Source organism: Rhea americana, unplaced genomic scaffold, assembly GCF_003343005.1.
Source record: "Rhea americana isolate MKP2758 unplaced genomic scaffold, rheAme1 scaffold_28, whole genome shotgun sequence".
Lineage (NCBI taxonomy): Eukaryota > Metazoa > Chordata > Aves > Rheiformes > Rheidae > Rhea > Rhea americana.
In genome coordinates, this window is record NW_028186401.1 from 1,914,234 (window position 1) to 1,939,414 (window position 25,181).

At 43.4% G+C, this 25,181-nt stretch overlaps 1 protein-coding gene and 1 long non-coding RNA gene across 2 annotated transcripts in view; one reads left to right on the forward strand and one right to left on the reverse strand.

Annotated features, from left to right (window-relative positions):
- The window catches only part of ARRDC4 (arrestin domain containing 4), an 8,399-nt gene extending 8,041 nt beyond the window's left edge, over positions 1 to 358 (reverse strand). Inside the window, 1 exon segment of the mRNA XM_085308756.1 lies at positions 3 to 358. Coding sequence (XP_085164882.1) covers positions 3 to 210 — 208 coding nt within the window. The 5' untranslated portion in view covers positions 211 to 358.
- Positions 359 to 633: 275 nt separating this feature from the next.
- LOC146593781 (uncharacterized) overlaps positions 634 to 25,181 on the forward strand; it is a 64,836-nt gene continuing 40,288 nt past the window's right edge. Inside the window, exon 1 of the long non-coding RNA XR_014896294.1 lies at positions 634 to 1,711. This is a non-coding gene — a long non-coding RNA (uncharacterized LOC146593781). The remainder of the gene's footprint in view (positions 1,712 to 25,181) is intronic.

A 25,181-nucleotide genomic window follows, 5' to 3' on the forward strand; every position in this document is an offset into this window, starting at 1 on the left:
GCTCCAGGCGACGCGGGCGCGGCCCGCCGCCTCCAGGCGCAGCCCGCGCAGCGGCAGCGCGCCCGCCAGCTCCAGCAGCACCTGCCCCGACACCGTGTCGCCGCTGCAGTAGCCGCCGCCGCCGCGCCGGGCCTCATCCTCCAGCACCAGGGCCAGCGTCTTCACCTTCCCGCCGGCCCCGGCGCCCAGGCCCGGCCCGGCCGCCGCCATCGCCCCGCTCGCGCGGAGCCCGGCCGCCGCCGTCGATGGCCGCTTTAAAACCCGCCCGTCTCCGCCAGGGCCCGCAGCGGAAAGTCCCGCCCCGCCGCGCTCCCCGTTGGCCAGCCCCGAGCTCTGCGCGCTGCTATTTGCCGCGGGCTGCCCGAGCGCCCCCTCTTCATTGGGTCGGCGGCGGGCGCACGCCCGGCCTGCGTCACGCTGCGTGATCAGCGCGGCGCAGCCAATCCGGTGGGGGCGGCTGCGCGTGGACAGGGCCCCGATTGGCAGGGCGGCGGTAGCTGCCCGGCGTGCTGGCCAATGGCGGCGCACGGCTACCACATGCACAGCTTGTGGATAAACAGGCGGCCAGGGGGCGGGGCCAGCCCGCAGGGGGCGGGGCCAGCCCGCAGGGGAGGGGGCAGGGAAATGGCGGCCAGGCCAGGCGTGAGGTGGGATGTGAGTGTGAGTGGCTGCTCTTTTGTCCTGGGGACATCCAGGGACTCTCAGCGTGGTGGTGATGCTGCTCCTGGTCCTCCTAAGGGTCCTGCTACTGTGGTGTGGCGAGGCCTCTGGCCTCGGCGGGCTCCCTTCTTCTCAGGGCTTGCTGAGGGTGTCGAGTGGGGCAAGGCCGAGCACCGCCGCCTGGGCCTGGCTTTGCTGCTGGGCTGCCTCACGCAGCGTTGCCTGTGTTCGGCCTTCCCGTTGGCGCCAGCGAAGGGGCATGATAGTGAATGCCATCTGTGAGTGACTAGCTCTGGGTTACCTGCCTTTTTCTGTGCTCTGCGAATGAAGAAACGCTCCAAAAGCTTTTTTTTTTTCATGAATTTTGTAGTTACATAGCTGAAAAATGCTCGGAGCTGAACAGCTCTACAGAAGAGCACACTGTTATGCCTGAGCAGCGTGGGATAAAACATTTCCTACAAACATGTTGGAGCTAATACTTGAAAGATCTATCCGTTGACCCAAAAGCAAGGTTTGTTGTTGTTTTCAGTTTGTAAAAGCCTCAGTCTAGGAGAAACCACAGCATCTGTATGAAAAATGGCAAACGTATCTATTTTATGAAGTGAAATGGCTTTTGTATGCTGGACAGTTCCTAAAATTATACCAAGAAGAGCCATATTTTACATTTGCTCGAGTCTGCATCAGCGCATGAGTGGCGGATGAGCTGGCAGCAGTTCCGCTGGTAACGAGGGAGGCACGTACTGCTCCAAATTACCTGCGCCCTCAACGCCTCTCAGCGGCGGCTCCTTCCTGCGTCTGCTGTCCCTCTGGTGCACTGGAAAGCCCCAGCCTGATGGCTCCATGTGAGCTGAATCCCCAGCTGACTCAGTTAATTACTAAAATTGCAAAAAGTGTCTTCCAGACTCAGAGGCTTGGCTTTTCAATAGCTGATGTGATAACCTTAGGATTTCTCAGAGTCTGTGATGCGGCTTCATTATACCTTGTTCCATGAAGCTTGGGCTCATATTCGAAATTCCTTCAGTGATGAAGATCTCATCCTTGCGAGAGCCAGGTAGGCCTTCTGAACACCTTTTGTTGGATGCATGTTAATACATCACAGTTTTAACCAATAACAACATGGGAAAAAGTAATGTGGTTGCAGATGAGAGAAATTAATAGGGTTTATCTGGACCCTTGGCCAGACATTCCCCTTCTTGTACTGGAGAAATATTTAACTGAAAAAAATAATGCTGTGATGGTTGTCTGAGTATTAAAAAAAAATGTTGGCTGATCATATCCCTCTGTGCTTTCTGAAACAGTTTAACAGACCATATTTTAAACAAATAAATTAATTGAGGTATGTGTTTTTTTCAATTAAAAAAAGTGCGTTTGGATCAAATTTCCAATTTTCAGGGAATCAGCCCCATTTGGGTAACTGTGTATGGCAAGAAGAGGAGTATGTGACACTAGACAGTCATGTGTACAGTGTTTTTGTCTGCCTGAAGAGAGAAAAAAAGTCCTGGATGGATTTATAGAAACTGCAAATGGGGTCCATTGTACTCGAGAATTGTGGTATATAAGGTCTTGCCATCTTTGTTATTTTTAGTTAAAGTAATACAGCCTGAATGTCTAATGTCACAAAAAAACATTTTTTATATCTATTATTTTGCATTAGCAAATATCAGGTTAGTTTTGTAGCCAGCCAGCTGAACACACTTGGGTGTACATACTGAATGTTTGCTAAATTAACTTAGGCACAACGTGTATATGCAGTTTTTTTGCAACTGATTTTTGAAAGTATGATGCATATAAGAGAAAAAGAACTCAATTTTATTCCTGTTTGAATTAGAACATGTGAAAAACCAACTAATTCTCCTATGGATATTATGCAACTGTTCAAATTTGGCCTCCCATTTCTTCTTTGCAAGTGCAAGTGAGCTAAATAGGTAAATTAATGTACATGAACAATTACATTGAAACAATTGAAACAAAACATTATACAGAATTAGTGAGAGTTAAAAGCCTTGAATAACAGGAACAAGTAATCCATGGAGGACACAAGAGTCAATAGGAGAGTTCAGTTGCAGTCAGATGTTACTTGTGTTAGGTGTGTGTTTGCTTTTTAATACGTTTTATTCTAGAAAGATTCAAGGATCAGAACATCCTTGTTCAAATTATCATGATGTGATTGAGCGTTTTCTCAAACTTCTTGTTTGGGCACCCTTCTTGTGAATACGTTCTCATGCATGAGACATTTTAGGTGACCAGTGAAGTTGTAATATGAGTGATGGACACCACAATATCACTATTTTAGTCTGTGATAAGCCCAAAGCAAGGAACAAGTGATGAACACTGAGTGTGGGTTTATGTGTGTGACTATGTGCATGTGTGGAAGCATGTGGGAGCTATATTAACAAGGTGATTTTATTTTATTTCCACTCATTTTGCCATTTTGGGCTCTGTAAGGAATAGTTGTTTGAGCAAGCTAATTAATGCATAAGTTAGCCTGTAACAGTAAAGAATACCCAAAGATCTTATTTTAAAGCATCCTCAAAGCTGTGATTATTTTGAACAATAGATTATGAAGGTGAAGCAACTATAGGAACATATTACGAGCTGCTGTAAGAAGATCCTAGCTGTTAGTGGTTAATTTGGAAATGATTCTTGTGATCAGATCACTGAATTCAGATGGATCTAACAGTTTAACATTCTAGATGCTGTAATTATCTTCAACTCATTTCAGTACTCTTATCTATTGAAAATAGGCTATCAGGACTTGGACCTGTGAGAAGAATTCTCAAAAGTATCATGTAGATTCCAATTTTCCACACACAGAAGAATGCCTAGTATATAAATAACCACCTCTTTGGAAGATAAAGTGTCTAAGCAACCGTGACATCTGCCATGAAGATCTCTTGTTTGTCAGGGGTCCAACTTGTGACTAGGAAGGAATTGAAATGCTTCCTGTCCTCTTCCTGTAAGAAGGAAACTAAGGGACAGAGCTCTTAATCGTGAGTCATGTACTAGCATTAGGAGGTTGCCAAGAAAACCTTCGTGATCAATAAATAGCTTGCCAGTTCAGAGACTGAACAGTTACCTCTGCCCCTGTAGGAGGACTTTGAGAAGTGTTGTAAGAGCTGCTAATGGCTGGTTTAGGAACTTTGAATTTCATATTTGAAGTTGCTGTGCTATAACATCCAGTTCAGTATCTTTCTTACCAAGCAGCAACCACAGGATATACAAAAGATCAGCAGCTGCACTGTGATTGAGTTCAGTAGAAGAGCCTAGAGATGTGCACTGCTTGAATGAAGGCCTCACAAGACTGTTGGCTTTCTTTTTGCTCTGGAGGGAGGATTTGCCCATATACCAGTATCTCTGTCTGCAATCACCCATCCTAGCAGGTCTGGTAGACACTAGAAAGCACTTGGTGAGAGAGCAATGATTCCCCCCAAAGCACTCTTTTAAGTCCCACAGAGCCCTTAGAATGTAGAGCTTATTTTTTTCCAGATATGCAAAAATCCTTGTTCTGGGTTGTTTATGGAGACAGGACAGGAAAGAATGGAAGATAGATCTTCCCTTTCTTGGTTCCTGACCTTTTACCAGTGAGTTTCGTTCTTAGATCTGTGCCAAAAATGCAGCCCTGGACTGGAGTGTGAATTTTCTGTGGCTGCCCTAATCAGCACAAGATGGAGAGGAATGGATATTGGTGACACTTGCTGTCGTGTACAGTCTTTTATTGCTTTTTTATTCTATTACTGGTAATTGAAAGGTCAGCCAGATTTTTCTTAGACAATTAAGTGACACGTACACATAGAAGATTGCAAGGAGCCAGAGATGCTTTTCTAAATGCTGCTGCAAACACAGTGCCCAGCTAGTTTGATGTGTGACCACTGCCAATGTATTAACGTTAGTGAGCATATTTTAAAGTATCATGCTATACATGGTATATTTAGAAAAGCAAATACTGAGATAGTAACCCAGAAATCAGAAAGTACACATTTTATCTTGACAGATGTTTGTTCACAGAGCCCTTCAGACAAAGCACAATAGTCCTAAAGGCCAGAAGACCAATATTAATACAAGCTTTTGTCTGGAAATAGAAAATCGCAAATGACAGTAGTGTTGCCTATGTGGGAAATCTGGCCCGGAGGCAGAGCAGATTGCATTAGATGGGGTGACTGAGTACCTATCAAGGCTCATGCACCAAGTGCTAGGTTCATACAGTTGCCTCCTAACTTTTCTTCTTACCTTCTGGGGAGTGGGAGAGGTGTGACTGATCACTGGGTCAAGAGGCTGGGGGTAGAGGAAAGAGTTATGGTGCTACCTGGGAGGGATTCTGCCCTCTTTCAGGGCAGTGCAGTGTCAGAGCCTTCCCCCTCACCTCCGAAGTGAAGACTCTCGGGAAGTGGCTACAACTCCCTTGCTCCACACAGCACAAGAGTTCCTGCAGCAGTGCCTACCCCAGTGCAGTAGGATGTAGTCCAGCACGAGACCATCATGCTGTCTTATGCATTGGAAATGAAAATACTTGAGTGGCCTGTGGTTTGGTTAAATGTTTATGTAGTGAATCAGGTTGCAGGATCTGTTATGACTACTTCTCTGTCATAAAAGCAATCTAAATCCAGAACTTAGTTGGGCATTAAGACTGCTTGAGCATGGCTTTGAGTATTTACAGCTACTACATGCTTTGCAAGGAGCATTGCTGGAGGAAAAAATGAATGTGCTTTGAACATCCCTTGATCCTGGTGTCCCCTGAGGACAGAAAGATTTATAGGGGTCAGTGGCACCAGAACAATTAAAGTAGCCTTCTGGAAGTGCTCCTCTGGAGGAAGCACTGCAACTGTAAAATGTGCCCCCCTGTGTCTAAGTGACTCTTCCCTTGAAAGTATGATAGTCAGAAATGTTCCTATAAATACCTGACAAAGAGGGAAGATACAGATTTCTCTTGTTTAAGAGACTCTGAAACAGCAGCTGCATTATTCCTGTGTGGCTCATGGTTTGGTGTTCAAGCTCAAAGGGATTAATAGCAGAAAGGGAAAGGGGAATTAACAAACTCGTTTGGCTTCTTAGTTATGTGCTGTTTTAGCTAGTTCCTACTCTGGCTGTAATTTGAGGGTTTTGATGGCTTTGTAAAGGGCCCTTTTCTTCACTTGGAAAAAGTTTGAACTTGAGGTGAACCCAGATCTCAAACCAGAAAATCTCACACTGAAGGGAAATGCAAGTGCAAGTCTGGATCTGAACTCATCTTTTGTTAGAGCATTCCTGTAAACAGTAATGTGTGTGTTGCGGTGATTTTTGAGCCTTACTAATTCATGCGAAACAATGACGTGGGTTTGTATCTGTAAGAAAACACAGATGGCATCTCCAAAATCTTAATAAAGACAGTTCCAAATCCACTGTTGGCCGGACAGTATCCGCTTGAAGATGTCTCAGTTGCGACTGCATATGGCTCTCAACATGGTCCAGCAATGCAGCAATTAACAAAGCTGCAGGAGTGTTCATGTGCAGCAGCATTTTCACAGCACAGTCTCTGATTGCTGCTGTCGTTGTGCAGGCTCTGTAAAGATATTACTTCAGCAGAAAGTGGAGATAGTGGAGTGCTTTGAGCCAAAAGGGAAGGTAGAATAAGCGCTACGGTGGATGGAAGGTGGAGTCAGCAGCCTGAGACAACATGAATGATCTGTAGAACAGGAGCAGCCTGGGACCACAGTCACATTCTGCTAATGGGAATACAAGCTTCAATTTATAGCAGTATCCTGCTGCTATTATAGCTTGATTTGCAATATAGACACAGTATAATTATGCCTTTAAATAGATGCATGTTTCATGAGGTGCTTATGCTTGATGTCAGACTGTTGAATGTTAGAGAAATTATGATGATGTACAAATGCATTCAGATACTCTTAACTCCTAAGCCTAGAGTAGCAGAAGGTACTCCATGATGTGGACCCCCTTCCCTTGTAACCCTGAGAGAATATCTGCTGTTTCATAGCTACTATGACCAAAGTGATGTCCATCTAATAAAGTTTACCCACTATCATAAGCTATTAACTTTTTCCTGGATGCCGTATCTCATGCTCAAAGGCCTCAATTAAGCCAGTATTTCAGTCATCATATAATTAGTGTCTATCACAGGAGGGGAACAAAGGAAAACAAGAGACCATTAATACCTGATGGCCCTCTGGTCACTGGATGCTGGTCAGGTGTGTGAAGGTGAGATCTCTCCACATGATCCTATCAAGAGAATCAACCCTGAATGGCAGAAGGTAGAAAAGCAAATGTACCTTAAAACAACCAGCTCCTTAACAACATTTCCCCTAAAATCTGGTGATGAGAATAATCTTGGGCCTGTAAGTAAGTCGTATCATCCAGTCAGTCAAGGACATTCTTGATGTCACAGCAGAGGACATTGAACTCCTCCTGTCTCCAGTGTTTTGAAGGAAGGTAGAACATCCCTGCTGTTAGAAGCTGACTGACAAATCTAGGGGAAAAATCCTCTTACATTTACAGGTAACCAGCTGATGCTGCAGGGCATGAAATCTGATTATAATTATTGTCTTAGCGTAGAGCTGCACCTTTTATGAGCGTGGCCCGTTGTGGAAGTGAATCTGAATCTCTCTTAATTCATTTCATAGGCCCCAGGGGGAACAGGAGGACTTGAGCCACATCTTCCTCCCCCTTCATGTACATACAGGTAAAATCTCTCACCAAAGCTCCATCAGAGCACACATCCTAGAAAGGTACCGAGTCTTGCCTTAAAGGTGCCAAGACTTGGCAAAACATTCCTCCTTAGTCACCTCCAGCTTTTATTCATCTTGCTGAAAGGAAATTATGTCTTAATTCAAGGTAGAAATTATTAACATCAGTTTCTAAATAGTAGATCTTTCTATTGCCGCTTTGTATGAGGTCAAATAATTCACACTACTGAATTTTTCTACATGTCTATCAAGAGTGGTCACTCCCATAGCCCTTCTTTTGATCAAGTGAAGAAGATGAATATCTTACGCCTCTTATCATGAGGACCATTTTCCCAAGCTTGATGTTCAGCATATTCTGTGCGTTCCACTTTCCCTTTCTCAGGTGGCTTTGTAAAACCGTTAAGGGGTTAACCACATTTGAAAATATTTAACCGTTCTTGAAGGAATTTCTGGGTAACCAGTTTGAGCTCTGATTAAAACAGAAATGAAGAAACTTGGCTGACAGTTACTGGTTAAGTCTGTCTACTTCCTTTTAAAAGAGCCTGAATTATTCTTAAATGTAGGAAAAGGTTAGGACTTCAGGATCTTTTGAGACACTCTGTGTGCGTGTATGTGTACGTGTGTGTTGTAGGCATATATCTGTGTGTATATTTATATATATATATATTTGTGTGTGCGTGTGTGGATACATACACATAAAGGAAAGCGAGAACGCACATGAAGCTCACTTGCTACAATACCTGTTGTTCTGGAAACCATAATGGTTGGCCAGCCATGGAGAGCACGGGGGATCAGAACACACTTACTGTTGTTCATTTTAGAAGCGCTCACCATGAGGCTGCTATTTTGACACTTTCTTCTGAAATACGAAGTATTAAGTGTTGCAGGATACAGGGCTAGATGGACTTTTAACTGCCTGCTGTAGTGGTTCTTATCTTCTTCTATGGGGTGAATTAGAATTGTTTCGATCAATGAATGTACCTAGTCTTTTCTTGTATCAGAATAGCATTACATATCCTCTTGTCATTATAACAAACTGGAAGATTATTTTCAATGATAATGATGAGCCCACATCAGTCAGAGGATTTTTGTATTGGAAATTTGCTTCTTATTACATCTCTCAGATGGTAAAATTTTCCATTTTTTCTTCTTGAATTACCATTCAGAAGTTGGTCACAAGATGTTCAGAATCTTAAAAAGGAGAAAAAGAAAAATCTCACTTCTGCCTGTGATGCTAAAAGTTGTATAGGCATTGACTTCTCCTGTGCATCCATGATTATAAAAATGGCATCAGCCAAGCTGATTTTTTTCTGCTTAATATATTTTGTTCTGCTTAAATATCTGCACAGATCAAAGCTTTTTCCTGATAGCCACTATTGTTGGAAAACATTAGTATGCACTACCTGTACTTTTTCATGTTCAAAGGAAGCAATCACAGAGTACTTCATTTATTTTACTAAGAGCTCAGTAAATGCCATTCTGTTGCTATTCTCCAGAGAACATATTTTCATGTAGAGGTATTATCATTAGTAGATTCTTTTCAAATACCAAGAAGGTTGGATATTTTTATTTGGCATAATGAAACCTGAGCACTTCTAAAATTTGATTGTTGTAAAACCTTTAATTTCCTTCACTTTTTTTTTTTTTTTAACTTAATTAAGTTCACTGGAAGTATCTTCCATGTAGGTAAGTTCTTCTAAACCAAAAGCTAAATCCTGGGCACAGTATGTAATTGATGAAGACACTGACTTACAGTGTCCAGAGGATCTGAAAAACATGTGGAAATGGATTACATAAGATGCCTACTGGAAAATGACTGAAGAAGTTAACTGTTAAAAAGAGCAAAGACCTAGATCCTCAAATGCTGCTGGGTACTCACCTCTAGTTGCTGATATTTAACTCTCGGTGAAGCTTGGAGGGATTAAGCCTTTTTATATCTCTTTTCAGACCTAGTCTAAATCTTTTTTCTCTTGAGTGTCATAGGCTTACTTTCCAACATGAAAATAAGGAAGCAAAGATAGTTTGTACTCTGGACAGGTACTTTCAGGTTGTTTTTCCTAGAAGCTGTATGAATAGCTTTCTCCTGAGCACCACCCCTTTACTGAATTCTCCTATCTGTCCTCAGACTTTTCCAAGAAAGGAGATATGGCAAGCCAGGCAGCAGAGTTACCCTCATGTGGCCCTGTTGAGGCTGAACTGACTTCTCCAAGTCAAGTCACTGGACAGTGCCACTTGGTTGTGGCTGGTGTGCCCTTGGTTGTCCTAAAGAGTATCTAGTATCTTAAATCTAGGACAGACTGAAGTTCAACAAGGCTAGTGTACATGGCCAAAAGCTGTCACTGAGCTGAATATCTCATATCACTGAAGAAAACAAAGTCTCAATAATACCACAGTTTAAAAAGGAACAGTTCACTGACCTTCAGTATTAGTAGCTATTTCCTGTGTCTACACAGATTTGGCTCTGAGTGATTGTGTTTGATTTGTAGGGCCAAGCACTGCAGCTGGTAGGTCTGATCATATCCTGGGTTTACCAGGCAGAGGGTGGTATTCTGCAGCTAACAATCTGCTTCCTCTCCCTCCGTGGTAAATTTTATCTACATCTTCATGATGATAAGAATAGAGGGAAAACAATCTGGAACAGAACATCAGTTGCTCTGTGTGAAACTGTGCAATCTATAAGAACTTTTTCATGCTGCCTATATTGGTGTCACATTTCAATGAAGAGTAGAGATGGGAGGGCCAGGAGTACAAGCAGGGTATGTTGTTTACACCCAGTTTAGCTCATAGCTTAGTAGAAATGAATGGTAGAGCTATTTTGCTTTTATGAGCTCTTTTGACTTTAAAAACAGATTGTTGTGCTTAAAACTTGCATATGTGACTCCTGGTTCTGCTAATGTTGTCTGTAATTGAGCAGTGCAGAACGGTGTGCACCAGCAGTCGGGACTGCCCACTCACAGGCTTTGCATGGTCTGCAGAGGACAGCAGTAGTATTCGTATGTTCTCTTCTGGATCTTTGAGTCAAATGTTACTAGGACAAGAGTAGAGACCAGGACTGCAATAGAAGCACAGCCACACACCAGTGACTAGATCAGATTTGGAGAACTCACCAGACCACTTAATGTGCTTGAATGCAAGGCAATTTTTCTGTGTTTTGACTGAGCTGTCTCCATAGCCACTTGAGAGAACTGGGCACCTCTGGAGGTCACGTCATTCTCTCCTAAGATAGATGCTTAAGACATGTCCTTCGAAGTGCCTTTTTGATTTCCATTGACTCTAGGAGGGAACTTGTTATCAAATGTTGATGGAGCAACTTAAGGTGGCTGAAGTTAGGCAATCTGAATCTTTTTCTTTGTGTCTCTTGAGAGAAAGTAGCATTTTTAGATATGTCTCAGCCACTGCCATGCAGTTAGAGGTCAGTCTCACTCTGAAGTTTTAGGAAGCTAATTCGCATTTTCCAACATGAGGGATAGGAGCATAAGTCTTCCTGAAAGTCAAGAGCGTTTAAGTTCCTAAGTTGGGGAGATGCTTCTGAAATGGGACTGCTTGTCACTTCTATTTATCGCATTTTCTTTGTCTTCATTTTGGTCATTCTTTGTTTTTCTGCTCAAGACTGTTTTCCCTTCTAATAAATAACTAATTTTAAAATAATTATAATTGATTACTTTCTTCTAAGTCTTTAGTTTGCATACTTTGCTAAGCTGTAAAACTTCCAAAGAGAAATGGGATCTTAATTGCAACATTTCACACCTTGACATTCAGGGAATATTTCACTCGTGGCCAATTTAAAAATCAAAATAGAAACTTTGTAATGATCTCCCTTTACAGTTTGGGTTATGAGAAGCTGAGAATTCCCTTAGGCTTGATTGATAAAACACGGCATTTATCCTATTCCTAGGATGATGTTCAGCAAACTTTATGACAGAGGGAAACAGCTGGTAAAGTGGGTTCATGGAAAGGTGAAGGTAATATAGACATAAAAAACCAAGAGGATAATGATTTTAAAAGGGATAATAGTTGTAATAACACCATTAACCTTTTACTTCAAATTATTGAATGTGTGGTCTCTTCAGCAGGCTAATCAAAGGTTTGCATTAACTGCAATGCAAGAGGAAGTGGCAATAAACAACCTGAGGTGATTTTTTCCTCTTCCGATTATTCACTTTCAAACCTTTGCCAAAAAAATAAAGGGAGGGGGGAGATACTGACCTTTTGGCTGTTGAAGACCCCTTTCAATTTTGAAATGAAGTTGACTTACTTTCAAGTAAATTATAACAGCAGGATTTTACAGGGGAAAAATAAATGAAAAATCAATATAATTTGTTACTGATATATAGAAATAAAAATCAGACCCAAGCAGGTAGCAGCCTGTTGCAGGGCCGGCTGTCAGTAACGGCTAGGTGCGAGCCAGCTCTGCCTGTTCAGTGGTACAGCATGGAGGTGGCTTTCGGCAGACGCTCGCCCTGAAGGGAGTGCCTGTGCCGAGCAAAGCGGCGCCTGGTAGCGTGGTAGTACCACATCTCGTAATAAGCAGGTCAGGCGTGTTACTGCAGAGGCCTGTGAGGGCTGACCTGGCGTCCTGAAGCTCACTGTCTAGGTCACTTGTGGCAGCTAAACATGTAATTCTGCCTGGATCAGTGACAAACTGCCTTTTTTGCTTTCATTTTATATGCGCACAAAGTGGCTCGCAGTGGCAGACTATACTTGGACAGTTTATTCAGACAGCAAAAGGCAAATGCACTGATGGGAGAGAATTGCCGTAGATGATAGGAAAGCTGCCGGTGGCTGGATAAAATTGCCCAGGAATTTGTCCAATTAGACAAATCTCTGTCATGTGGTCTCCCAGGTGGCTCTCTGTTGTTCACCTACGGCATCTACCCGAGGTGCTCGTCACGGCACCTGCAGGTAGGAACTTAAGTTCTGTATATAATCAGCAGAGAGAGAATTACCCAAGTTAGATACCTGAAGCACGATTGTCTGACTAGTTTGCGATGTGTCGTGTCAATCTAGTATGAAAGGAAGAAGCGTAAAAGGAAGTTTGCGCCAATGCTCGCTGACAAAAGCTCATACCATTAACAGCGCCGTTCTGTAGAATCAGAACACGGTGAGAGACTTCAGGAGCAGTGTGCCTTGAATTTGAATTAGACGGATTGAATTTAAAATCAAGAAGCTGAAAAGGCCTGAGATAAGAAGTCGGATTCAGAGGAAACGAGAACCATTCTGGGAACTAAAGGTGAAAGAAGCACTAAGTCACATTAAAAATATTCAGCAAGAAAAGAAATACCGTTTCTTTCTCTGGGCACCTTTTTCTTAGAAGTTGTCTATAATCGGTAACCTTTCGCAGACACTTCACCAGGCTGTTTTTAGTAGCTGAATCCTTTGTTTCAAAACTTCCCATTGATTCACTACCCTAAGTGAGAGGTAATTAAGGTGGACAGAAATCATGTCTGTTATGTGGATGTGTGAGGTGCAGGAGAGAGAGGGAGAACCGGGAGTGAATTAATTTTTCCAAAAGATAGTGCTCTCACATGAGTCTGCTGTAGAATATCGTTAAATACACGTGTACGTAGGTATGCAGGTCTGTTTATCTTTCAACCTATTGATGTGTTTATTTCTATACACACACATGCTGATGTACATATGTGTGTATTGCTGAAAGATAATGAACTGTTTAGGCAGCACTTTGTCAGAATATCACTTAAAGAGTTACATCCTTTTAATGCACAGTAGTTTAAGCAAACTCCAAGGTTCTTACTTGGCAATAAACCCATTAAATCATCTTAAATACCATGTCATAATGACAATTTGATGCCACCAGATGTGGTACTAGGGATTTTTTTTTTAATGCTTTCCTGAAGATACAGCTTCCTGAATTTTAAATTCTCTAGCCTGTTTGCGCAGCTGTTAGATCATAGAGCTCTGCCATCTTTTTGCCTTGCATCAGTATTGCCCTAAATCACGCAAGGCATGGCTACAAAATTTCTACATCTAAAGCATTTAGGCTTATATCTGTCCTCATAAAGGCTGAATAGTTGGGCCGTATGGGAGAGAGTGTATGAGCATTAAAATACCAAGATCAGTGTGCATTCCAGCTGTGGCACTTCATTGAGAGCTAGCAAACGTGGGTGCTCACCCTCTGAGATCTTGCATTAAATGTACATTTTCCCCTAAAAAAAAAAAGGTGATGTGCACATGAGAGAGATCCACGCTGGCGTGAATCTGAAGTGAAGGAGTGCATTTTGTGCAATTAGAAAGTGCTAATAAGTGTGATTGCGTCTTAGGCATGCAAGCATTAATAATGAGGTCTGGAGATGTTCTCGAGTAGGTCAAAGTCTCAGTCTGTGACAGTAAGAGATTGCTATGCACCTTTCCTGAGAGAAAGGGAAACAAACACAAGACACTGAAAGTATGCATGGCATGACTAAATTAGTATGTGACATACACCCCCCCCCCGACACACTGCCACCCGGGCTCGGCCCGAGTGTGGTTCAGAGTTATCACAATACTGAGCTCTTATCAGTGCCGTAGGGTTATTCAATCCTGATTTTAAGTGAATAAGAAATGCTCTTAAAAAGCTTAATTTAAAGCTCAGTGGAAAGATTACCATTGACTTGCATGGAATTTGGGAGGAAGTGGTTTGATTCACTGTTGGCTTTGGGGCTGACACATGAATGTTTGAGCAGCTCTATATTGAAGAAGTCATCAAATGCTGTCTAAATTACCCTCCAGTGAAGTGTAATATTTGATAACATCAGTAAATATAAAACAGAGACAAAATGACAACAACATTGGAGTGGCTTGTGATAGCAAATGAGGTGGAAAAGTTAAATGGATATAGAAAAGGATCCCCAGAGGTTGGATGACAGCACAGTGCTGGTAGGAGCCCAGTTGTTACCATGCTGATATCAACATGTGGAGCTCTAAATCTTTTTGGACTGTGGCTGAACGGATAGATTTGCTTGTAGCTATGTTTTCTCTTATTCATATTGTATAGGCTGTCCTCCTCTCCTACCAGCAAACAAATAAAACCTCTGTGCCAGCTATAGAGGTAGYTTGCATGGAAAAGCAATGAAGCAATTTCAGGAAAGTATTAAATGTAATTTTGGCTTTTTTTGCTGTCACTTAGCAGCTAGAAAGGGGAGACGCACTGGTGTGCAGAGACTGGAGCGTATTATGCAAACCGATATCACAGTCCCATTGACTGTTCATGGACCCCCATCTCTCTCTTTCCATCTGTTGTTTTATGTTTTAAGACTAAAGTTGTTTGGAAGATGTCCAAATTCTTTTCCCTTTCGCAACTTGGGTGAAGTACCTGCCTGCCTCAGGCTCCCAATCTGGTCAATGGAGATAGGGGCGTCTCCAGAAAATGAGTTAGTGAAGTGCCAGAGCTGCTCCTTTCCCTCACTCTCCTCCTTGTACCCCGTTGCTTTGCTGCCCAGGGATTTTACAGGATGCCTAAGTACATCGCCTGAGTTAAGGACCAAAGGTGGTTGGGATGAATTGGAGTTATGCTGCCTTCTTGAATTGGTCATGGTTCAGAGTTAAAATAAGGATGCAAACCACCAGCTCGCCATGGCCCACCAGTGGGCAGCAGCAGATGCTGCCCGTCTTCGTCTAGAAAGTGGCTCATGGCTGACACAATATTTCAAGGGATAACAGGGGAACTTTAAGCTTATTCAAGAAAATAGAAATGACATAGAAGATAAAAAAGCATATAAAATATAAACTCCATCCTATTAAAATTAACTATGTTTTAATTTCTGAAAAGAGTGACATTTCAGTGTTAGATTTACTGAACAGGAAAAGATTACATGCATCATTAAAAGAGAATGTTTTAAAGGGCCCTTTTAAAAAAAATTATCCATGTTTGCAATTGCTGTGTGCAAAATATAAAAATCAGAGAAGGAGGAAAAAAAAAGCAAGCAGTAGAAATAGCCCATTTTGTGAATTATAGGAAAAATATACCATCTGTGATTTAGTATGGTTCCCAAGATCCCATCTGTGATCGAAGCACAGTCCTCGTTGAAGGCTGAATCCCTGAGCCGTTCCATACGATAAAATATTTCTCTTGGAAGAATCTTGGGTTGCTTTATTTATTTATTTATTTTAGAATATTGCTCTTCTAGATGAGACATAAAACCCTAGAGGCCTAATTCCGCCTCCAATGGCCAGCTACAACTGACGTAAACAGAAGCAGGAGTGAAAGGAGGTCAGAGCTCTCACCACCTTTTCTATCAAAGTTTCCACAGTATTTTTTATCAGATCAAGGTCAGGGCAGAGACGTCTGTCTATACGGTGATTTCATACTCTCTAGTGTACGGTGTTGTGGTCAGGTGCTTGTGCACATTTAAAAGGGTAGTGTCTTCCTAAAGAAATAACCAAACTTCCAACTGCCTTCATTTTACCCACAGTTGCAGTGTTTTAAGTGAATGAGCTAGGCAGCTAGTGAGGGTTCTGTCACTGAATTAGAAAAAAACATTTCATCTGCCTTTCCCAATCCAGAGTTTCATGCCTTGATAGACTCTGGGTGTAGCCAGCTGCAGTCCCGCTCCTCCCATTTCAGTCAGAGAGGCAAACAGAAGCCCTGGGCTCCATGCAGGATGAGGACTCGCGCATGCAGATGTGGCTGCAAAACATAACTATTTTCTCTTCTTGTTCCTGTAAATCTTTCAGCAGAGTGAAAAAAGAGAGCTTGAGAGTAAGAATGGTATTCTCTGGAACTGGCAGAGGCTGTATCTAGAGGCCTTGAAGGCAGATGCTGTATCCAGATCTTCTGATGCCTTTATATGCAGTGTCACTGTAATCTGTGTCCTCAGTCCAAAGGTGACTGTCGCTTATGAGATATTTATACAAATGCAACACTTCTCATTCCAACGCTCTATTAATTGCACACACATGTATACACTGGCCTGATTTCAGTTACCACTGAACTTTATATGGTGAATAATAAATGCATTCACCTATTTAATATATGTTTGTATTTTCTACTTTATATAATTACAGGCTGATTATACAATTATAGAAAATACTTATATATTTTGTACAATTAAYGCTCTTGCTGAAATAATGCCTGCAGTAGAAGTGCTTGTGTTGGGGGTATGCACATGGTTCTGAAAACACAGCCGTGGTTGTTTCAGGGTTGTGCAGCTCCAGCTGGAGCAAGGTGCGCTGTTCAAACAGAAGGTGCGCTACTGGAGAAGTGCGTTTGTTATTTCTAGTATCACTTTTAGGTGAATCTAATATTGTTTCAGCTGTATTATAAAACACCGGCAATAAGGAGGCTCATCCAGCCAGTTTTCATGCTTGGCTGACGCGGCTCTGTCGCCCCTGACGCACCGCGCAAGGGATTTGCTGGCATGTTGTTGCAGTGCGCCCCAGCGCAGATGGGACACCCCGGAGACACCGTCTCCCTCGCACGGAGCAGTGGCGTCCGGGCCACTGCGCCTGCGTCTGCACTTGCCTCTCTTGGTTTTAGGATAGACGTTTCACTGCGCTCACGCTGCCTCAGAGCGATCTAGGCATCCGTCCAACGTAGCGCTGCCCAGCGCTGCCTGAGCGCGAGAGGGATGGGGCGGATTCATGTCACGGCATGTGATGTCGTGGCACTCGGCTGCAAACTCGGAGAATGTGATTGCGCTTGGCTCTCGTACAACCCTCTTGTCTGGGTGCTCTGATCCTTGATGGGGTTCCTAGTCACCGGTTTAATACAGATGAATAAACAAACAACTGGCAGCCACTGGGAGCGTCAGCATCTGTGTTGCTCCTGGTGGCGAATGAAATGATTTACCCAGGCTAGTACAACAAAGCGGCGTCGGAGCTGCAAGCGCAGTTCCTGCCTCCCACCTGCCTGTCTCTTAGATGAGCATCATACCTTGAGGGAAATAAAAGTTCTCCTCAACTGAATAAATATACCATAGATTTGCCTCTTCCATGCTGTACAGTCCTCACAGCCAAAGAGTTAAAAAGAAATGAGTTTGTTTGGCGTGCTCTCTCTGTGGAGTACCCAAAGCTTGAACGTGAATGGCCAATTTGCTTTTTACTTTTTTAAACTAAACTCTCTGTCCATAAGCATGCAGCTAACAGCCACTGTTGCATTAAATAAAAGAACTTGTTCCAACTCTTATTTTTAATAGGGTAAGACCCTGCAGCTCCATCTCACAACTTTACTCACACAAGATCTTATTCAAAGCAGTCTTCCCCCTCTCCTCCTTGAAATCTGAGCTTCTGATAGCTTCATCCACATTGTGTTTATTTTATATACACAGCTCTGCAGCTGCTGCTTCCTTCTCTCTGATAAATGACAGCGTAACTGTTGCATCTACTAAAAAAAGTAAATAAAATTAAATGGGGAAGAACAATACATCTCTGGCAGAGAATAATAACTCTTTTAAGGCACGTATCTAAATTGTACAGCCTGATCTTAATTGTAAGGGTAATTTTTTGTTATTTCAAGCAGCTTGGAACCCAACAGAAAATGCATGCTCTTGGCAGTACATCCAGGGAGATTTCTTTGGAAACAATAGAGTGAATTCTCCTGAAGAGAGATTGAAGTGTCTTTATTAGGTTAATAGGGCTATACTCTGCGATGAGAGAAGAATGGAAGAATATGCTGCAATCTATGGTTTGTTTGGTTTTGAAGGTTTTTTTTAAGCAGAGAGAATGCTGGATGAGGCTCCGCACTGGGTGTTGTGTGGGAGGTGGTGAGTGTTAGGTACCAGCGTGAGCAGGGAGGAGCCCCCGGCTGGCTACGCGCCAGCCCTCTTCATCTCTCGCGGTTTCCCTCGGCCCCGCCGGCCGGTGGGATGGCAAGCTTGGCACACGCAGGACTGGTGCCGCTGGTGCGTGGCCCCGTCTGGGCTGCACATCGTCGCGCTGCTGTTACCAGTGTCGCTGTCTCTCGCATTGCTGATGAAACCTCTACCGAAGGCTGAGGCCTGCAGGAGCGTGGGGTCGGTGACGAGCACTGCTTAGCTGTGCCCGTGGAGCTAGGGTGCAAGCCTGGTATTGCTATTCAGTCCTCTTGAATTTACCTGAAATTTGTCTGAGGATCTGGGAAATAATCAAGGCAGAACAAAGCGAGGACCAGTGAAATGCAACCATGCTATTACCCTAGAGCAGGACAGTGTTTGTGGTAGCATCAGAAACTGGAATTTTTCTCGAGTAGTGTTTGGTTCCTTCTGGAATAAGGGAAATGTATACAAATGCATGATGTACTCTTTAGCAAATTGACTAATTCAGAAACTGCACACCTGAGACCGAGTTAAAGCAAGTTGTTGGAGGGGAGCTAGGGACTGCAGGCAGTCAGACAGCTGGAAGAAAAGAGGATCTAGTACAGCAATCAGTTAGAGTAAGGGAAAAGAAGTAACTTCAGGCAATGAAACACTAACCTTGGTGAGGATGGTCTGAGAGAGGACAAATAAATAATCCTGGTGATGACTTAAAAATGTAGAAATCTTGAAGGAAAAAAAAGAGAAAAGGCTACAAAAGATGGGAGGTACACTGTCAGTCTTGGAACTAACTATGAGACTGTGGGAAAGATCAATCCAGGCAGGAGTTTTAAGCAGTTGGTAACACTTGACAGTCAGTTGAGATGTATACCTCCTCAAAAGGATGAAGGAATAGTGGCTACAAAAGAAATGAGAAAGGTTTCCAAAACAAGGGAAGGAGCACTAGTGGGAGATTTACCCTGGTAGCATCTGGGAGCTGGTTGCAGGAAGGGGTGAGGAAGGGCGTCTGCTCAGGAAAGCGTGCTGCGTGACTGTGCTCTACCACTGCATGGCGCGACACAGGCTTTCTGCTCGTGGGGTCGTACCGCCGGCGCTCACATCCCTGGGACCGCGTGGGAGCTCGCGGGGTGCGTGGGGGCCTCCAGTCACGCTCCCGGCTGGCCTTGCAGCTCCCCCTGGATAACCTTAATCTTGAAGGCAATCCTACGGCTTCCTTTACTACGTGTCCTGTTTGCCATGCAGTCAGTGGCCATTTACCCTTGCACCTAAATAGATAACAGCAAGTTGTTTACTGTGATCTCAGCCTGCTTTGCTCCCTGGCTGGACTCGGTGCTGCCCGAAGGCCCTACTTGGAGAGGGTGGGGAGAAAACGGCTTCCCGGAGAGAAGGAGGATGCGCTGGACCGCGTTCACATACCTGCTCTGCCAGGCAGATCGAGGCTGGGTTTGCCTTACGATTCCAGTGTAGCCTCAGGGATAAATAAAAGGAGCCACATTCCCACTGAATGCTGGCTGGGCTACGAGCTCCAGGTGTCAGCAAGGAAAAGGCAGCTCTGTGTCCTCAGCCAACCCAGCAAAAAGGAGGTGGAGACACCTGACTCTCTCCTGGTCACCATTTCAATACAGTGAAAAAACGTTTGTCCCCTGTGCTGCCTGGGCTTGCCCATTTGCTTGTCTTCTTAGCACAGTGCCCTTATGAAGGTGAGTAGCCTGTTGCTAAAATCTCCTCCTAATCGTTCTGGGAGTGAGTCTGGCAGCGCTGAGATGTCCCAGCCCTGCGATTCAGCCTGGCCTGATGAAAAATGACAAGTTGCATCCCTCCCAAAAGCCATTTTGATTAACTTGATCTCCGCACAGCTTGTCCGAAGCAATGACCCTGTTTTCCTGGGACATGGGCACACGCACGCACACATGCACATGCACAGAGGCACATGCCGTGTGGTGCGAAGGCAGGGAGGGCTGTGTTGGAGGAGTCCGTGCGGCCGGGCCGGGCTGCGTTTCCTCTCTTTTGTTGCGGAGTTGCTCCGAGTAATGGCATCAGGCTCAGCTCCCCTTGCCATCTCTGAGCAAATTCCAGGCACGAATGGAGGGCAACATACGGCCTTCAGATATTATCCAAGAAGTACCAGACACAACCCAGTAGGACCGGCATGAGGAATCTATAAGCCTGAAGTGGCATCCTCGTTTTCTGATGCTGCAGTTTGGTAAATGGAAACAAGGTCATTACTGGGTCCATTTTTTTTTTCCTTCTAATAGGGAGTAAGGTTTTACAGCTTTCGGAGTATCTGGCCTAGCAATTATCATACTGATGTTCCATGCAGGTGCTCCAACTTGAGGCAAAACAAGTAACAGCTTGACTGATATTAATACAAGCTAGAGCTCATCATGAAATAATCATGTCACCATAGATTTATCGTTTGGTGAAGGTGAGAATTTGTCTGGGAACTGATCAGGCTTTTCTCGTTGGACTAAACACTGAATTAGGACCAACGAAGTGGCAAGGACGCAGTGAGCGAAAAAGTCTTGCCCTGTGAATGAGGGCAGTAAATGAGGTTTTTATTTAGTTACATAAGCTCTCAACCTTTCTTGCTTCAAAGTGCCATCTAGTGTTCACAGCCATGCCTGCTGGCCTATATTCCAATGTTACATATTAGTGTCAGATAGCAAACAGACTAAAAGGGAGTCAGACAAACAAGCAAACTTTAATCTTTAACAACCAAGTATTATTGACCTTTAGTTCATGATTGTAGTAACTTTGGCAGAGGATACTTCTTTATGGTGTGATGGAATATAACACGTTTCTGCTGGATTCAAGAATTGAACTAGATCTAAGAAAGCCCGGCCAGTGGAGCCTGTGCTGACAGAGAATCTCATCTAGAAACCAACTGTGGAATTGCATGCACAAAATGTGTGTCCAGTGATGTGTCAAATATGCATGTGCAGTGAGCATTATGGCATTATTAATGTTATTTGTATTGCAGTGGTGCTTCTGCGTGCTAATCAGAGAAGTGGAACGAGGCGCTGCACACATGTAATGAAAGGGTGGTCGCTTCCCTTCAAAGTTTGCAAGGTAGCTGCAGTGAGTAGGTGAATATGGGAATAGGAGAACGGTGTTAATGACCGTAATCCACTGTGCACACAAGTTAATTGTGCATGTAAATTAGTCATGCAATATTAGCACAGTTTAGCATCTAAAGTGCAAGAATCAAGGACAGGCGATGCACAGGAATGTCTGCGATTGGGAGATGGAGGAAAGGCAGGGAACAGCATGAAAATATCTTCACATTCAGAATTGTATCTGGGGCGTCTTTTGTATGGGGCTAGGGATGTCCTGATTGGCTTGGAAATCTCCCTGCCACATCTGATCACCCCTGAAAACACCCCAAGCACAGACCTCAAACACAAAGGTTGTTATTATTATTTGTTGTTATCTGCAAAGTGCTGACAGCACTTAGAAGTGCCAGAGGATTCATGCCTGGGGTTTTGCTCCTGCAATGGCCAGGAGCAGACTCTAATTAGCCCAAACAATGTCCGTGATAGAGAACAGCCCTCCTGACAGGGAGCAAATTAGGTCTCTGACCTAGCAAAGCATTTAAGCATGTGCCACATTTTTTAGTACGTGTATCTCTGGATTAAGACCTGGATGATGTAACCTTTTGCTGCCTCTAATTTTTTTGATTGCAGCACGAAGCACAGCTCAGCTTGCTGGCTCAGAAATCCCTGGGTGCTGTATTAATCTGCATTCTAAACTGAGTCCTTATAACCGGACAAAACTCCGGGATTCCCCCAAACCAGATGATCTTTGCCCTATAGCATTTCTGTAAGAAAACCCATCCCCCCTATTCAGCTATCCGCAACCGCAGGCTCTGAACTGCTGTTGGTAGCAATGTCTGTGGAGTAAGTTATAGCAGTATTAGCACATCTGTAGTATGACAACTTGCCTGATATCTCAGCAGTAATGCAGTCCTTTAGGTGACTCTCTTTCCCTCTGTCCAGTTACACACACACACACACACGCACACTGTGTTAAGGCTCTTGGCAAGTAAGACTAGCAACTATTTTTGCTCCTTTTATGATTGCTGAACTCATCTTGAATTCATTGACTCACCTAAATAAAAAATTGCATTGATAAAACAGTCCTGAAGAACCAGGAGGGTGACACAAACTATGGGGGGAGGGGATGATAAGAATTACCCAGTTTCGTTTTTTTGGAGTTTGGGAAGCAGAGGTTGACTCTGTCACCGGTAAAGGTTGAGAGAGCCCCCTCCCTATCCAAGCTGACATGACTTCATGAATTTGTCATGAAGTCCTGTCATTTTGGCGCTCCTTGGTGCTGGGACTTTATGAGGAGCTACGTGTTTCTAAAAGGGAGGTTTTACTTTAAGGTTTTCACCCTGGATCTTTTCATGAGATGATGGGGGATTATCCTCTACAGGACAGACTGGGAGCACGTCTCCTTCACCTCCCAGGCCATGTTGAACTTGGTGGTTTTGGCGTGGGGAGAATAGGAGGCATCAGAGGAGACTCCAGCTGGAAATTGGAGGGTGTTACTCTTGATGGTCAACTCACGCCCTCTGGCTCAGGAAGCCTCTGGGAGAGTGTGCCACAAAATACTCCCCTTTTACAGATACCCTTTCCCCCATGCTCATCTGAACCCATACAGCTTTGGTCTGACTCCATGGCACTGCTCTTATCTCCTATGTTTTAACTAATACCAACCTGTTCTGTTGTGCTGCATAGTTTCTACTGCTTTGAGAAGGCATGATACTATGGAGGGCAAGCCAACTTCTCCATCCCTGCTCCTGTGTGATCCGACTGGCCCCAAACTTGTACCCCCAGAGAGCATTGTGAGAAGCTGGCAGAGCAGAGAGCTGCCTGCAGAGTATTTGCACCCTCACAGTTTAACCATGTGTATTCTCTTTGCCTCTCCATCTTGTCATCTTCTCATCACTTTGCCTCTCTCTTCACTAAGTTGAGAGGAGTACAGTTTTAATGTATGCTGAGTTACAAATCTGCTTGGAGCAGGTTAGGGTCGTCTTAAATTTTGATGCAAAATTAGAACAAACAAGGGAATCTAGCAACTCATGCTATCAATGACCGTCCAAACTGTTTCTCATTGCTCAGGACAGAAGTATCTGGCTGTTCCATTCCTGAGTGAGCTACAGAACTGAGGTTTTCACATGATTCTTAATTAGCAGAACAAGAGAAATACAGATAAAAGAGCACTTCCAAGTTATTAAGAAGCAACCTCAGAGGTTTGCACATTGCAAGTGGAACCCTCAGTTCTTTAATAAAGCTGAAGCGCGGTGCAGCATATGCCCAAACAGTACAGAGTGTGCCGAGAAACTTGAACTGGTTTTGTTTATTGTCATGTACTCAGTGCAGCAACATTTGTGCAGATCAGATATAAAGGAGGGGGGAACCCTCCACTCCTCTCTTAATTAGTTACAGCACAGTGTGTTTCTTTAGTGCCACCTCTTGGCCAGCAGAATATAAGGTTTTATACAAAGATTGGAGCATCTCATGTGATGTAAATATATTAAACCTACTGTAGTCCATGCTGCTGTTTGATGGAAGAAGGGAAGGAAATATTGTAAATTGGCATAAAAGAATATGCTGAAATATTTGTATTCCTTATTTCTTTTTTTAATCAACTTTTGCTATCATGGGCATGGTGTGGTTTTGATGCTTGTAACTACCAGCTGGTGTGCACTTAGGCTTTGAATATGATCATATAAAAAACGACATTTTCAAGAATAAAAATATCACAGTATTTTTCCCCAACACAAAATTAAATTATTAAAGGAAAAAATTATCCAGTATTTGCTTTGTTCATCTCCTCTAGACTGCACTGCTTACATGCCTTTTTAGATTTATACACTGTATGTATCCATCTGTGGTCAGAAGGATCTCTTCCACAACACAGGCCAGGGGATTTTTCTTCCATGAGCTTCAGAACTTTACGTTGAGAAAACGATGGCTTTCAGACTGTGATCCACAGATGCTGGAGTTCCTGCCTAGTTGTGCGTAGTCAGGGAAAGGTAACTAAAGCACACAAGACAAGCTTAAGGATTGCTACACAAGGACTGAAACCACCATAGCAATATTTTCAGGAATCTGCAAATTGAAAGAAGTTGCGCATGGCTGAGCTAAAGAATGTTCTTTAGATAGATGCTCACCCTAGAGGGGAGGTTTTCAAGTGACAGAGCATCCGTTATATCCTTAGGTAATCTGTGAAAATATTTAATTACCTTCCTGTGATGTAAAACATCCATGTCTGATTTTTGGTCTTTCTAGCTGTTAGGGGTTTTTCACATCACGTTTTGCTAGATGGTGATCTCTTCTAACCAGGGCTGCTTTTTATTTTATTTATTTATTTATTTATTTATTGAAAGCATGGATGCTATCCTAATTGCCAATTCCTGATTAATAAAATGAAAATAATATATTATCAAAATACTTTCTAATAGGAACTACATGTGGTCCAGCTTTCCTGTTTAAGTCATGCCTCAGTCACTGATTCAGAATGACTTAGGCAAGTGCTTACCTGTAAACCCTGAAACGATCCCACTGAACTCAGCAGCCGTAGGCACCCCTCAGTATTAAAAATAAAATCTCTGACACTAGCATTCTATAATTTTAAGACCCAGCAAACTAATGGGTTGCCAGTTGCAGTCGTTCTTTTCATTTTGGCTTCTCCTGGGCATGTTATGTGATGCTAGTTTTACTCATTAAAGTCTCAGATTGTGCTTGTTTTGTTAACAACTGTTAGGGCAGGGGTTCTTACTCTTAATTGGCACCATCTGGAAATGAGAAGGAAATTGCTCAGGATGAATGCAAAGAAGAGGAAAGGCCTTGCACTTTTTCACGTTTGCAAAACTTACTCCATTTGGAATAGCTGCATCTGATCTGGGATCCTGCTTGCCCTTCATTTCTGCTGGGGGCAGGAGGAGAAGAGTGTTTGCTCTCAGGAAACAGACAAGCAACACTTTGCCAGCAGAACTAGAAAATAATCATTTAGAACGAGAAAGTTGCACAATTGAGGCAGCTAGCAAACTAGGCAAACTGAATATCTTTGTTCCTGTTTTTTTTTTCTCCCCCTAATCTTGCACCACTTGTTC